Source organism: Pezoporus flaviventris, unplaced genomic scaffold (genome assembly GCF_033815535.1).
Source record: "Pezoporus flaviventris isolate CSIRO_AGI_PZ_B2104156 unplaced genomic scaffold, CSIRO_AGI_Pfla_v1 ptg000055l, whole genome shotgun sequence".
In the NCBI taxonomy this organism is placed as follows: Eukaryota; Metazoa; Chordata; class Aves; order Psittaciformes; family Psittacidae; genus Pezoporus; species Pezoporus flaviventris.
In genome coordinates this window covers 2991601-3007150 of record NW_026892603.1, presented here as the reverse complement: position 1 = coordinate 3007150, position 15550 = coordinate 2991601, and the positions used below count along the sequence as shown (strand labels likewise).

The following is a 15550-nucleotide window of genomic DNA, read 5'->3' as shown; positions in this document are numbered from 1 at the left end:
GGAGCTCGACTCTCCCGCTCGCCGTGGCAGCGGGGCCGCCCCGGGGCTCCTCCGGCAGAGGCAGCCGGCTCTGCCTGGGGAGGACTTGGCCGGGGGAAGCCGCGCACCTGCAGGAGCGGCTGCGAATACTGTCGGCGCCTGGGGCCGCGGGGTGCTGTGGTGGAGGGCTGGGGCTGACTGGGAAGGGGGCTGCCAGGGTGGGGAGAGGGTGGGATCTTGAATAACGGAGTCTGAGAAATAGAACTGTGGGGTGCAGTCTCCGTGGCTGTCTAACGCAGTACCAGGGATTTCTGTTCTCTTCAGAGAAGAGGTGTGCGTTCCCCATTGGTGAGGCTGGCAGCCCTGTGCCTTCCGCAGTCCGAGAGACGAACTTCAACACACATGGGGCTGTTGCACAGATACTGTTATCCAGATAGGACTTAACTGTTCCGTCTGCAGTTTTTCGCCTGGGTAGAAATTAAAATACAGCCATTTCTCCCATGTACCTGACAACTGCAGTCAGGCTGCTGGTCATACCGAGCAAATGGCCACTGTCCGAACATCAACTCTGTGGAATAAGAAACTGAATCCCAGCTACTTCTTCCCTCTGTTCATGAAGTAGCACAGGTTCAGCACATTTCCAAGCTCACCCACAGTTATTTTAGGTATATTCAGTGTGCCCAGAACATGCTGATGTGATGGTGCAGGCCATACAGGACCCTCTAGACATGGCCATCATGCTTCCAAGCCGTTTTGTGTTTGTAAAGTATCAATTTTGTGTTTTAAACGGTAAGTTCAGATTGGATATAACGAAGAAGTTCTTTACTGTGAGGGTGGTGAGGCACTGAAATGGGTTGCCCAAGGAAGCTGTGAATGCACCATCCCTGGCAGTGTTCAAGGCCAGGTTGGAGAGAGCCTTGGATGTCATGGTTTGGTGTGAGGTGACCCTGCCCATGGCAGGGAGGTTGGAACTAGATGATCTTAAGGTGCTTTCCAGCCCAAACTATTCTATGATTCTGTGAATAGTGATCTCAATTATGTTGGGCATAAAAACTTGTGTAATAAAGCCATTGTTTTCTGATAGACGTTTTACTTTCTGTCAACCACTAGTAACAGAGTTCCATAATCCTTATGTGACTAGGTTTCATTCCTTTTACAAAATACAGCACACCAGTAACATACTCTGAAAATCAAAGTTGTGTCTACATTTTTCACTATAAAATGCACAAACGAGTTTTCTGGATGCATAATTTTGAAAAGTCATGTGCATGAAGTGAACTTGCATAAAATGAAGTTGCAGCTGTATGCAAGCTGTAAGCAGTTTTCTCACTGATCACCTGTGCTGGGTTGGCTGACCTGAGTGAGAAAACCGTTCTCCAGTCAATATACATTATTTTTTCACTTCATGTCTGTGAACTACGATTCTCCACAGGAGAGGAAAGTTAGTGTAACATAATTGTTGGAGTATTTTGATCAATTTAAAATAGAGACCATGGATTTAATATCTCTTTATTTCTCTGTGTTATAGTTTTCAAGGTGCTGTGATGCATATATTAATTTTGGTGTGCATATTAATTTAGACACTGAATGTGTATATGTTGTAATGAGTCTACAATTATGCAGTGTATTATGCTGACAAATGTACTGTGTACTGTTAGGCAGTAGAAAAACATCTGAAGAGCTGTAGCTTTAGGAGGACTGTGGATGTCTTAGTATCGTAGCTGGGTGGACAGAAAGTAAAACATGTTTTTAAGTTTGGCTTTTACTAGAAGAAAAGCGCACAGTAAATGGTAACTTTTCATAGCACTTTTTGTATCAGAGAATCTCTGAACATCATCTGTATGTGAAATATCATGTTGTGAAGGAAGAAGTGGTGAAGATATACTGCTGACATACGCAGCAGAGCTATACTCACAGTGAAATAGTTAACTGCCTCAGCCCTAGATAGACAATCCCAGAATTGCTTGAGGGTCTGTAAGTTCACAGGGTTGTGCATGAGCTTCTACCACAGGGAGCAGAGGAGTGAGGCTTAATGGGCTGATCTATGCCTGTTTGAACTGGCTCATAAGGCTGGGTGGAAAGAGTATCAAGAAGGCAAATGAAAAAACACAGGACCTGCCCAGTCTAAGAACTGCCAAATTTCTGACCTCCCTAAAGTTGTTACTGCAACAGTAAAACTCATTGGTAGCACCTTTGAAATTACCACGTTCTTACTACTAAGAATTGAAGGAAGGGCAGGGCAACATAAAGTGAGTATGCGAACACTTGTTTGGGGCTGGCAGTCCTGATCAGAGAACTGATCTCCTCTGAGAGCTTTAAGAAACAGCTTAAGATTTAGAGCAGATGAAGAGAAGAAACCATGGTAAGTGAAAGAAGGCAAAGCTTTCATGAACCTGTGGGTGATCTAGGTTGATAGAGGTGTATGTTGTAGGATGAGCATGAGGAGAGGCTACCACGGAAAGATGGATACATGACAGGGCAGACTTCAAAGTTTTTGGAAAACATACTTTGAATTTCTGGCCAGGGCATAATTGCAAGTGTTACATACCTGTCTGAAGCCTCACAACTGCATTTGCTGTTTGTACATTTGATATCATATATAAAGAACTAATGTAGTTTAGTAATTCAGGGACAAGGCTTTCAAGATTTCTAGGTCCTATGAATAATAAAATAAGGTGGCAAAGGATTTCGGTGTCGTCTAGTTTGGGTTTAGTGGAAATCGGGTGGTCTTGAAAAATCTGAATGTGTCCACTAGTAACTGTAAATTCGCACATCTTCTGATTTACACAAAGTATTTGATGCTTTCCAAAAAGAAAATGTAAATTGGATAGCTACTGTCATAATTAGTAAAATATGTATTTTAAAAAGAAGAAAATATACATAAAATCTAAGGGGGAAGTTTAATTAATGAGTAAATTCTAAACAATGCAAGCATATGTAAGACTGAATTAAGCCTATCGCATTTTCTGATTTTAAACACCTTTATGTGTGCCCTCCCTGGCTTTGAATTATTTTTTTGGTATGGCATAAAAAGAAATGTTCAGATGGCAGATACAGAAGTGATCTGTCTTCCCATGAAACTATTTTGAGAAAGATGGTGCAAGCTGGCTTCTTTGATGATTGGAGAGAAGTGAATTACTTTTATTCTATACCAGTTTATTTAAACCTTGAAACTCAGCCAATCTCTGTATCAGATCATGCCTCTTTAACTGTTGGTTTGACATAATTTTCTGCTGGCTGAAACAAGAAAATGAAAAAAAAAAATTATAATTAAAGTCAATCAAACAGGAGGGAATGGGCTTCTATTTTAAAACTACTACTGTTAAAGGGACATGAAAAAATGTACTTTTGGACACAGAAAGCTGTCATCCTAGGAAAATTGATTAACTTAGCAGTAGGTAGGAAAAGAGTGCTGCAGGCCAAAACAGATAAGTTTGTAAGAAAGACATGCAAAGTCTGGAAGGCACCTAGAAAGGTACAGGCTCTTTTTAAATGTTAGAGGAATTAAGCTCTACCTGGGGCAAATTAAATGCCTTAATACCAGAAAAAAACAACAGATCAAGGCTTGGAGATCGTCAGGGTGAGACTGTTACTAGAGAGGGAGTAACACCAATTAAAACATAAACCTGTAGACCAGGTATGGAACAGCAGTGACAAAGAATATGAGGAAATTTTGGTTTTGCTACCTGAAAAACAGTATTCAGAGGTACACAGGAGAATTAGTAGCTCTGTAAGAGCTCTGTATGTCCTGTCAACACTCATCTCCCTGTCTTTGCTACTTGCAGTACTGTATTTTCTGGTTACATGTGCGTATTTGCAGGGTTTGTTTTTATGAGTTATTTGAGGAAGCCAAATAACCAGTTTAACAAAGTAGCAGCATGGGATAATCTGATTTTCATAGATACAGGAAAATAAAAATACAGCATCTCGAATTTGTACGGTTTAGTCTTGACAGATTTTTATTTTTCAAATGCAAGATAATTGTGGCCATTCCCCCTTTGTTTGTACCTGGAGGGTTTGTTGAAAACAAAAAACACATGGGCAACCAGAGGCTAGGCTTCACAGTTAGAAAAGAAGCAGATCCTTTTAGGCTGATCATATGAGGCTAATTTTTATCAATCCTGCTAATTCTTTCTGAAACACTCGCTCTAGTCTTGTGATGTATTAAAGTCCACAAGGAAAGTTTTATTATGTCAATTGAAATTTGTCAAATAAAGATCATTATAATTATTCTAGTGAAAATCAAAAATTTATTTAAAGAATGATGAAGAGGATGACTTGACAGCTCACTAGTATTCTCTGGTTAGCAGGCAATTTGTTACTGAGGGTACACTGGCAAGCTCAGAGTGTTACATACACAATTAAACGCAAAACTCCAGCTGGACCATTGGAGATCGTTCCAGCCTCAGCAGATGCACAGTTTGATTTAAAGCAAGACTTACTGAATATGAGTGAGTACTAAGTTTATCTGAGGACAGGAGTGGAAAAAAGGCAAAAACTTTCACAAGATACACTAATATGAAAAATATTAAGAAATGTACATTTATGTACTTGGCTCCTCTGGCCCTATGGCTTCACAATCCATACCACACCTGCAAAGCAGTTCTCCTTTAAGGTTTGTGTCCCCAGATGCCAATCTTCTCCTCTTGTGTTCTGAGCAGGATTTCTGCTAACTGCTGAGTATGTGGGACTCACTTTCCCTGGGAAAAGAAATGCTGTTATGGGTTAAAAACAGTGTATCACTTGGTTTGTTCCCATTTCTTTGTCACCCTCCTGCTTTGTTACACTTTCAGATGTGTAGAATGCTTACACTATATCTGGCATCTTTCTCATCTCAGGGTGAGAAATGATGTTGATTAGTTTCTGTGACATTTTGAGGAAAACAGATGTTTGGAAGAAACACGAACACCAGAGACAATACAGAAAATAACAAAATGTGGCAAACAGAAGAGAAAGTATCATTGGTAGAGAAATATGGATGGGAAATGCTGTTCAGCCTGATGTGGTGTGAGGATGTGAACACATATAGTCTGCGTCAGCCACAACAAAATTTTTTAGTGACTTTAAAATAATAATGATTTGAAATTAAACTATTTTATAAGGAATTTACTATTGCTTGTGGGCAAAGGTAGTATTAGGTATATACTATTGTTTGTGAGGCAAAGGTAATATTAGGTCAGGATAAAAGGAAGTAATGAATTAATGAAAGGTTACTGGGATATAGAAGGGAAGCAGAAGAGAAGAAACAGTTGGTGCTGATTTGTTGAGGCAAGAGTGATGGGTACCAATGGGAGGAATCAGAGTGAAAAAAGTGTGGCATATGCTTGAAGGGTGTGACTAGAAAGATGAAAGCAATATTGGAATCTCCAAGAATAACTAACTCATTCAAGTTGTTACCAGAAGGCCCGCATAGATTGATAACTAGAATATAAAATTCAGTGTGCAGCATAACAAAATAGTTATCTAATAAAGGCAGTCAGGTATGGTGAGAATAATTCATTATTTTTCATCTTATTTCAGGCGCTCTGAAACATTTATGTGTATTACAGGTTCTGTTTCTTCACAACAACCAGTTAAAAAACCTTGGCAAAACAGTGAAGGGATTGAAAGGAATGATAAACTTGCAGACCCTGAGCAATACCTTGTTTTTATTTTGCAGAACAGTGAGCAGTAGTTTTTTAGTGTTTCTTAATCAGGATGTTTCTTCTCTGTTTCTGCATCATTTGCCAATAGCTTTTGAAGCTAATTATAATTTTTAGCCAAATTTGACAGAAGAGATCTATCTGTAAGACATGAAAATTCCACAGAGAGTACCTCAACTAAGAAAAAGCTGCCAAATGAGTTCAGAAGTTAACTCCTTTTGGCTGCTGGCTAGCCAGTCTGCTGGATGAGTAGCTTGGAGGCAGTCAAAGCAGTTTAGTGATGCCTTTTTGTCAGAGCAAATGGGAGCATGAGATTATCATAGAGGTGGAGTTGAGAAATGGGTGTTATTACTGTTGAGATTATGCACGATAGGTTATAGAACCCAGACTTCTGTCTCATTAATTCTGTTGCTCACAGCACTTACTTTCTGCATCTTTTTGGCAGATTGGGGATTTCTAGAGTCTAAGAATAAATACACTTTAGATATTATTATATATTTAGATATATACTGTAAGTATAACATTATCTGTTAAATAGCATACAGGCTGGAAATAAAAATAGCATAGCGTCTGAAGTTTCAAATGAAGTTATACAAGAGAGTGTTGGCTCTGCTAAATTACAGCATAAGAAGGAGCCTCCAGGGAAAGTAGGATTATATGCTGTAAACCTATTGAAAGTGAAAATATAAGCAGTCTTTTTCCATGGTTCCTGAAAGAACGTCATCATAGGTCATGTCAAATGCTCAATACTTTGAGAAAATGGGAGGCAAGTTTAGTGATGCAGTTAACGGAGGTGAATGTCATGAAGCCATACCTCCTTATGCATTCAGAAAACTGAATGTCTGATTGCAGGAAAGGAAAATATGGCTTGAAAAGTAAACTTAGTCTATTTGAGAACGCATTGTTTGAAGTGATATGGGGAAGTTTGGACAGACATCCATGTATGAATGGTGCAGTCACTTGGATTTAATGTTATAGCCCTACAAATTAATAGGGAGCTTCAACAAGTAACAGGGAGTTTGTCATATTCGTTGCAACCATTTGTGGGAAATAAAGACAAATAGGAGATAAAGTGCCGCCAAGTTACTGTTAATGGCAGTTACAAAGGCATAGTGAAAATTGCACATTGGACTGGTCACGGCCATAGAAAAGCAAGTGTTTGAGAACTATCAAACAGTACATAGAATGTACCAGTCTACTCTGATTTAAAAAAAAAAAAAAAAAAAATAGAAATGGTTCTTTTGTTTAAAGATCTGAGAGTAAACACATAGTATTAACTTTACAGCCCTTCCCTCTGACCTTTTTAGTCAGGAAAAAACCTGTCAACGTGTTTGTTTCTAAGAGATTTCATAATAATGAGTTCTCAAATTAGCAGGACTCTATTGGTTTAATACAATATGCTTTCATATTTGAAGCAAATTACAGCAGTAAATTAAGATAAATTTTAAGTCATATGCTATGTAGCGTATCACTGTATCATTAATATGCTTACTTGCAATATTAAGCGTGAAATAGGTACAGAACTTGCACTGTGTGCCTTTGAAAACAGCTGCACCCATAAATCACCTCTGTAGAATAAAAACTGTTTTGAGGATGGAAGAGTTCTCACTGTTGTGAGTGGTTTGTTTTTTTTTTTTTACTGCTGGACATTGCGATAAAACAAAAAAAAAGCACTTGCTGGCCTTCAGCAGAGCTCCTGCTTGCATAATACAGTTTATTCTTTTGTAGCTCTTGGGGACATTAGAACTATTAAAATGGAGCTGTCTAATACACTGTTATTGTTCACTTCAGAAGTAGCATCCAGCTGCTAAAATGTTGCATTTCTCTTCCTTAAGGCTCTCTTGTGACTTTAGGCACTGCCCTGCGCTGGATTTGTAGCAGGATACCATTCTTCATCAGGCATTTAGGGAAGACACTCAGCTTCTAAAGATTTACTGGATGGAATGCTCACAACTGCAGCCTTTTGGGAGCTAGGGAGGGTTTCTTTCTGGGCTCACCCTGTGCTCACATCCCCCTTTTGGAATCCAAGAGTTTTGTTATGTACTCTGTAAATTGCCTCAAGTGATTTATTGCCCACAGCTGATAACATCTTGCTGCTAGACCTCAGAAAACTTTTTGTTCTTTACTGTTTTTCTACCGCAGTAGTTCCTTTCTGCCCCTTGTGGGATAGGCACACTGTTTTCCTACACTCCAAACAGAGAAAACAGGCAGAACTGTGGAGGAAGAAAACATTATATCTTATGTGTGGAAGTAAAATTTCATGACCTTGACAAGAAAGTAGATAGCAGAGCCAAGAATTGATCCCAGGTGTTTTGTAAAATAAGACTGACTTGATATGTACAATGCTTGGATTTATTATAAGAACAAGCAGTAGAAAAAAATCAGATACTCCAAAATAAACCTACAAATCATGCTTTATGTAGAATCCAGGTTCAGAAGTACTTAGTATCAACCCCGGTTTGTACCTTGGAAAAATCTTGAATCTTCATTCCATCCCTCTATCAAACATACCTGCTTTGGGAAACATTTTCCTCTCTGGAGTGCTATCACATACTTTCTTGACTCAAGGACAGACATATATGCCTAATATTCTTTCTGATCAACGCTTCCTAGAAAAAAATAGGTTTGTATTACTTTGTTGGGTAAAAATTAACTTTCTTTTGCTGCCACCTTGTGGGTCTCTCACTACTAAGTACAGTGATTTTTTAAAAGTCTGGTAAAGAATTAAAATATGTGAAGTTCTCTGAAACATGAGCAGGTGTTTTCTGTGGAGGAGATACCAACTGCCCATTCCAGCCTTACTGCACCCTCAAAATAACTGCTAAATGCCATCAAGCACTAAGCCCTCTTCAGAAGTCATACTTACCCTGAAGAACATGAAATAATACCTTGTAGTTTACAAGTCTGTGTGGAATGTTTACAGACATTTTTCTTTCTTCTGGTACCTCTTACATGCTTCTGTAGTATCATCTTTCTCTCCCAAACTGCTAAATTTACCTATAACAGGATTTTTTACCCTAGAGTGAATATGAGTCACAGCCTCTCCTCAAAAAGAGAAAACCAGACCAGTGCAGACCTTGGTAGAAGTCAAAATTATTAATTTAAGATTTTTCATTCCCTGCTCTGATTTCAAGGTGGCAGCCTCCTGATTATTTTTACTGTCTCAGACAAACAGCATTTGTATAAGAAGAAAAATAGCATTATTATGTTTTTCATGTAGGAAAAAAATCCCCCACCCAACACACTTTGTTTGTTTGTTTGCTGATCTGGGATTGAGCAGTTTCTATTTTAATCAACATTAGATCATTTATGAAACAAACTGATCTGGCATGTCAGCTGGGCTAATGTTCCACATCTGGCAAAGCAGCAGCACAGGATTGATACCTGTCTCTGCCTTGCAAAGGTTTGGTTATTCAGGTGATGGGAATGTATTTTAGTGAAGTTCCGAACAGGTGTTTGGAGCTTCGTACCTCAAGTCCCCGTGGAAGTTAGGACACAGGTTCTGAGGAACTTAGGCCCTTTTAAACATTTTACTCTTGAAGTTTCTTGATTTTTCAAACTCATCTCTCAAAACATCAGGAGACTGGGTATTTACATTGCATATTGTGTCTGTGGCACGAAAACTTTGTATCATCTATGATGAAGCCTTAGGTGACCTAGGGCTCCCCCGGTTTTAATAACTCCCCTTACAAATTTTGTGTCTTATCTTTAAACTGTCACACCTAAAAGACTACTGTTATTTAAAATAGGTATCACCTAACAATACGTAAGACAATCAAAGGCAAGCACTTAGTGGTTTTGTCTCTATATCATAAAAAAATAGAAAAAAACCCGCCTTCAAAGGTTTGAAGTACATGATGGCACCTCTACTCAGTTCTTGCCTGTGGGACTTTGCATACTCTGAAGTAAGCCAATGCTTGCAGTCCATGTTTAGTTGAGGAATTCTGCATATGTAAAGAGACTCTGCTTTGTTTACCCAGTGCAAGAACAATTTGATAATGCTTTGTACAAATTTTTTTGGCTAAAAGAGTGATCTTTAATTTTCCTACCTTGTGAAGTTAGTTGTTTTTCTTTTGCTGGATTTGGGTTTTTCTGACATTGCTTGTTTTTTTCTGTACACATTTCGCAGACCTATTCCATAACTCACTGGCACAAGACCCAGGCTACTGGCTTTATGTGATACATCTCCTTCCTTTCAGTACAGCTCCTTGACAGGAAGTGTAAGGATTGCTTTCCTTTTCTCCCAAAGCATTGGCAGTTGCTTTTGATTTTAATCAGTTTGGAAGAATAGGTGAATTAATCTTGCCTGTTCTTTTGCATGCTTTTATTGATATAGTAAAAGATCTAGAGAACAAATACCAATTTGTTTTTTGCAAGATTTGTCAAGGTAATAGGATTTTCACAGCATAAACAGTTTACTTTGCCAAATGCTTTTGATTTATGCCTTTTTAAATTGTGCATGTTTGTCTTGTATCTTGGTCTGTATAGTTCTGGGTAAAAGATAAAAGCCTGTGCTTAGAAACATGTACCTACATTTGTGCATTCAAACTGGTATATGCACATTGGTGAGCAAGTTTACTTAGATATGGGTAATATCCTCAGCTATCTATGTGTTTCTGTACAGTTTAAATATTTATATCACATTTCTCGGTGAGGTTCGTGCTGACCAAGTTTTCAAGTATGTCTTCATAAATCACTAAGAGATTTTTCACAGTTTGTCTACTGTAAATTTTAGGGGGAGAAGGGGGGGGGAATGTGTTAAGAACAGCCAGATGATAAATCAGACAATCCATAAACATGCCTCAGTGGACCCAGAAAATCGTCTTTGGTGATTTTTGTCTCTGGTGTTTGGAAAGCTGTGTGACTGGCAGGAGGACTGAAAATTACTGGAGAGCTCTGAGAAACAGAGCTCTGTTGATTCCTACCCCAGTACTATCTTATAAGAAAGTAGCAAGAAAAAACAGTGTCATCCTGAAAGCCTGCTCCCAAGTCTCTAAGAGTCAGAATGCAGGACTTGAGCAAGGCAGCCCCAGGACATCGCAGGTGCTGGCAGGTTGTGTAGCTTTGTTGTGAAGGAAAGCTGGTGGATGGACCACAGCTGCTGGATCTGACCGCGTGGCCATTTGCTTCCACATTCATTTTGCACTGGTACCTCCATCAGTCTCTTGCATATCTGATGATGTGTTAGACCTGTTCTTAGCATGTCTGTCAGACTGTTTTACTAATGATTGTTTTTGGCTAGGGAGTGAAGACTGAAGCTTAATGTGTTGGAAAATGTGTGTTGCATTTACAGCTCTAGAAACACTTCCGTAAAACTTCCTGGACTTAACCTTCTAAATACACTTATACTGTAATAAGTCCTGCATTAAGACTTGTGGCATTAATTTGCATCAGACTGTACCTTGGACTTTCTATTTAGTGAGCTATTTCTCTAACATTACAAAGCTTCTTCCCCATCTGTGGAACATTACCACAGCATAGTCCTGGCCGTCTCCTTTACTCAAGACATGTGCTCACGCTTCTGTTACCTCCAGGCATGACTACTGCAGTTCCTTCCTAATTGGTCCCCTAGACACCATGACTTCAGAACTTCCCTGAATTCAGAATGCTTCTGCCAGAGTTACTTGTTCTAAACCTTTAGCTCACTTCTGTTCCATAGCTAAAGTACTGCATTAGTATGCAGTTTATATCGTTGAAATTAACATCGCTAACTTGACTTAAAGCTTTCAAACTCTTTATTAAAAATTAAAAATATTACTGAATTAAATGCAAAACAAGAAAGTTTGAAGGTTTTATTTTAATTGCACTCCAACAGTTTTCTCTGTAAACAAACAATGGAACTGAACTGGCCTTGACATGGGACTTGTTTTTGCTATTTATAACAAAGCTTCCAAATCTTTACTGACTTCTGCAGTAGATCTCATTTAAATGGTATGAAAAGTCTTGCTTTCTAGTTTCTTGGTTTAAAACTTCTGATCCTACTGCACTCAAAAGAAGAAACTTCATTTTATTGGATAGGGTTTCACCCTAAAGCCTTAGGAAGTATTAGCCCATGTTCCAATTTTGAATTGTTGTGAAATTACGTAGATTTACATTGCTATTGTTACAACAGTCTGCACAAAAAAAAAAAGTGAGTTGCCTTCTGCATGCAGATGAATAGTGCCAGCTTTTTCAGCTGGTAAGGGAAATAAAATGTTTATGTATGTCCCTTTTAACAGCAGTTACACAAAGAGAAAGGGAGTTGGCACTTCATCTTTATCACTACCAAAGGTCTGGTGTCATGCAGTCCATAGCTTTTGGGAAGAGAGTAGATACACCCCTGGAGACTACAGCGGAATCTAGCAGATGCACTCAGCCAGCCAGAAGAGTGATGATGCCCTCAGGTATTTATACTAACATAAAGAAAAGCATACATATTTAGGTGACTGGAATTAGAAAAGGTTCTTCTTCATCTGATAAAAAGTTGTTTGTTCTAGTAATAAAGTACAAATGAATCAGGAACTCAACCAATTTCTTTTAGGAAGTAAGCAGTAGTACCAGCAATAGGCAGCAAATGAATCCATCTACTATGAGTATTGTAGCAAATGAGTTCTACTCTCTCGAATTACAGAGTTGTCTTTGAAGGTAGCTGAACAAGCAAAATTTCACTATTTTTCCCATCGTGCGTCTTGTGTTTACTTTTTTTTAGTTCAGAGCATCTCGATACACTTCTAGGCTGAGCCTCAGTGACCAGCATCACAGAGTTCTGATGCCCCCTAGTGCTTTTGTAAAATAATCTCTTGAAGAAAGCTATTTCCTTCTAAACAGCGGTTTTAATTTTACATTTCTTGACTGGTTTTGTAAGCAGATTCCTTTTTATGCTTTCCAAGATTGAGACTATATTAATGGTGTCTTATAATAGCATATAAAGTAATTTTTAAAATTCTTAAAATATTTGGATCTGAAAGACAGCATGATCCTGGCACAAGAAAGTAGGTGAATACCACCTGGAACCTTGTGACTTGTACCACAGGAGATACCCAGAACAAACCCTGCAATCCCATACAATCTTACCTGCTATCATGATGTTTTAAAGATAAGAAAACAGTATTGCGCATGGATGACATTTTAACCAGTAGTGTAGATGAAGTCTGGAACAGTAACAAAATACCTGCTTTTTTTTTTTTTTTTTTAATTTATATCTCACAATAATAAACCTGAGAAAAGTGGATTTAACAGTAGTTTTGAGAAGGCTGGGGAAAAAAAGATAGTTTAATCATATTGAATAATTGGCTTATTTTGCTGGTAATTTTCAGCGTAGGCATACAATTGTCTTTATCTCTACCATGCCATCCTTCATGTATATAGACAGTGTCATCATCTTTCTGTGAAAGTACAACAACAACAACAAAAAAGAGGCATGGAAATGTATGTTTATGGGAAATAAACCACAAGGACTACATACACTTAAAAAAAAACCCTTACAGATACTTGTTTCCATAGCAATTTAATTAAATATGATCTTGAACATTTCACATCATCTGCTAGGTTTTGGTTCATTTGAACAAGTACTTTAGGAGTAGGATGTCCTAAAGTCATAGCAGTCATAATCCTCAGCTAATGGAAATGCTGTACAGCCATTAATGTCTTCATTTGAACTTTTTGTTACAGGTTCTGAATTTGGAAATCAGAGAAATAAGTAAGTGAATGTTTGGATTTTTTTCTTTTGCATCTCTGAAGTTTTATTTAATTTCCTTCTCTTGTGCCTAAAAAATACCCTCACCAGAGGATACAGCCAGGAAAAATGAGCTTTTGAACAAATTTACGGGCTTCATATGTAACATAGTTGCAACTGTATACTGTTGTGATCAGACAACCTACCCACTGCTGTCTGAAATTTAATATCGAAAGGTATTGCACATTTGGAAATGGGTATATAAAAATGCTATTTATTTATAAGATCAAATGCTGAACACAGGAAAAAGCATGCTTTAAGTATTAGAACATTAGAATAGCTGTTCTATATTATGGCCCAGAAAACTTTCTCCTGACTGGCTGTTTAACATACATACTCTCTGGAAAATATTAGGACTTACAGAATGAAACATTTTTAGACTTTACTTGATGTTACATGTATTCTGTTCAGTTTCAAAACCCTAGAAATAAATGTAAAACTCATCTCTGTGTCTGGATTGAAGCAGCATAAATGTTGCATTTTAATGTGATGACATTTTAGATGCTATGTTTATAAAAATTCAGATATCAGGCTTGGGTTTACATTCTAGATTTACATGTGAAAATATCTGAAACATTTATTAAAGGAAATAATAAAGCCTACATGGGATGATACTCTTTAACAATTTAATTTTATATTGCTGTTCACTTTGAGTACAGCTCTTTCCAGTCAAGCTATTTAATGTTTAAAAATTGTTTCCTGCTTCCAGTTGAGTTAGTTGTCCTTATTGATAGAATGGGTATACAGCTTCCTCTCCATCTTACTTAAGCAGATGCTTAGGCTTTTGTCATGGCAGAGTGTTACACTCGGTGGAGATGGTTTATATTAGTTATGTGTTACTACAGGTACATCTTTAAGAAATAAGTTCTTATAAGATCGGGTTTTAATATTGCATCATCTGAGTGAAAAGTGTTTGGTCTAACATGGAGTCCTTCTCAATTCTGCACTGATGTTGTGCATTTGCCACTTTTTTTTCTCCCAGACTGCAGCTGTGGCAGGATACAGGAACAACACAAGCTCACTGTCACGGATTCAGAGCTTGGAGAAATAATATTTGCATCATGGATAGTTGAAAGATCCATCGTGAAATAAAAGTGCATTTGCATTAATGGATATCATATTGCTATGATATAATAAAATTAGTTTTATGATTTCTGTTGAATCAGAGCATTAAAAGTGTACAGCAATTTCTTTCTTGGGGGGGGGGAGAGAGAAAGCAGTGAAAACAAAATAGCATTTTTAAGTCTACTATAAATGCATTTTAAATAATTAATAGCATGATTTTTTATCCCCTTAGAATACTGTGATTCTGACCTTTTCTTATTTTGTTTTGCTTTCTTAAATCTGGTAAAAGAAGGAAACCTTCTGAAAATGTAACGTTTTCAGATCCTCACAGTTAGGGTCACCATGACTTCTACCTTCACTTTCTACACAGGGAGCATGTAATAAATTAGCTCCAAAGTAGTTCAGAAGCATTCAGAAAATGCACATTTTCTTTGTTCTTTTTGCAGAGAACCATTTGAGAACCCTGAAGATGCCGTTTTACTTCGGGCAATGGCAAGATCTGTAATGGAATTTTCCTATGTTGACTGGAACAATGTAGCCACCTCTCAAGAAAGACGGCTTGAAAACAAAGCAGCAGCAGAAGCCTGTAAGAAGCTGACAGTCCGATTTAGATGAGTGTTTGCTTCCTGAAGAAGAAAAAGTTATGCCTTTCTCCAGAGTGGAGATAAGCCCCTTAAGTAAGTTACTGTCTCTATAAAACAAGTACATTAAAACATGCACCTAATTAAATGAACTTCCAGCAAAAGAAGTATTAGTGTAACATTCCTTTTATCATCAGATGTGTAATACAGAGAGGGGAGAAATTAAGAAAATGAATGATAGTGCAGGTTGCTTGAAACGATATTCTTACCATACTTTTATTACCAGAAATTATTAAAGCTAAACTGCAAGTTAATTTTTAAGAAACTAAGGATAAATAATTCCGTTCTCTGGAGTTTCTACAGAAGAATTAGACTTACCGTGTTCACTAGCAGCAATTTGTCCTCCTCCATTAACATATATAAGAAAGCAACCATTAAGATATTCTCATTTCTGAGAGGGATTAAAGTATCAATTTGTGTGCTGCATGAATGCACTCAAAGCTCTCAGTTTTATGAGGAGACTCAGTACAGTGGAAATATGATCTCCTAAGAGTGCTTATACCTGGCAC

General features: G+C 37.8%; 1 protein-coding gene across 1 annotated transcript; it reads left to right on the top strand.

The window, feature by feature from the left end:
- The first annotated feature begins 707 nt into the window (after positions 1 to 707).
- LRRC72 (leucine rich repeat containing 72) lies at positions 708 to 15148 on the top strand. The gene is given in 8 exon segments (XM_061469177.1): positions 708 to 768; positions 1603 to 1691; positions 5496 to 5613; positions 9751 to 9815; positions 9817 to 9841; positions 11840 to 12004; positions 13272 to 13299; positions 14847 to 15148. Coding segments are annotated over 8 exon segments (720 nt in total). The 3' UTR covers positions 15016 to 15148.
- The last annotated feature ends 402 nt before the right edge of the window (positions 15149 to 15550 follow it).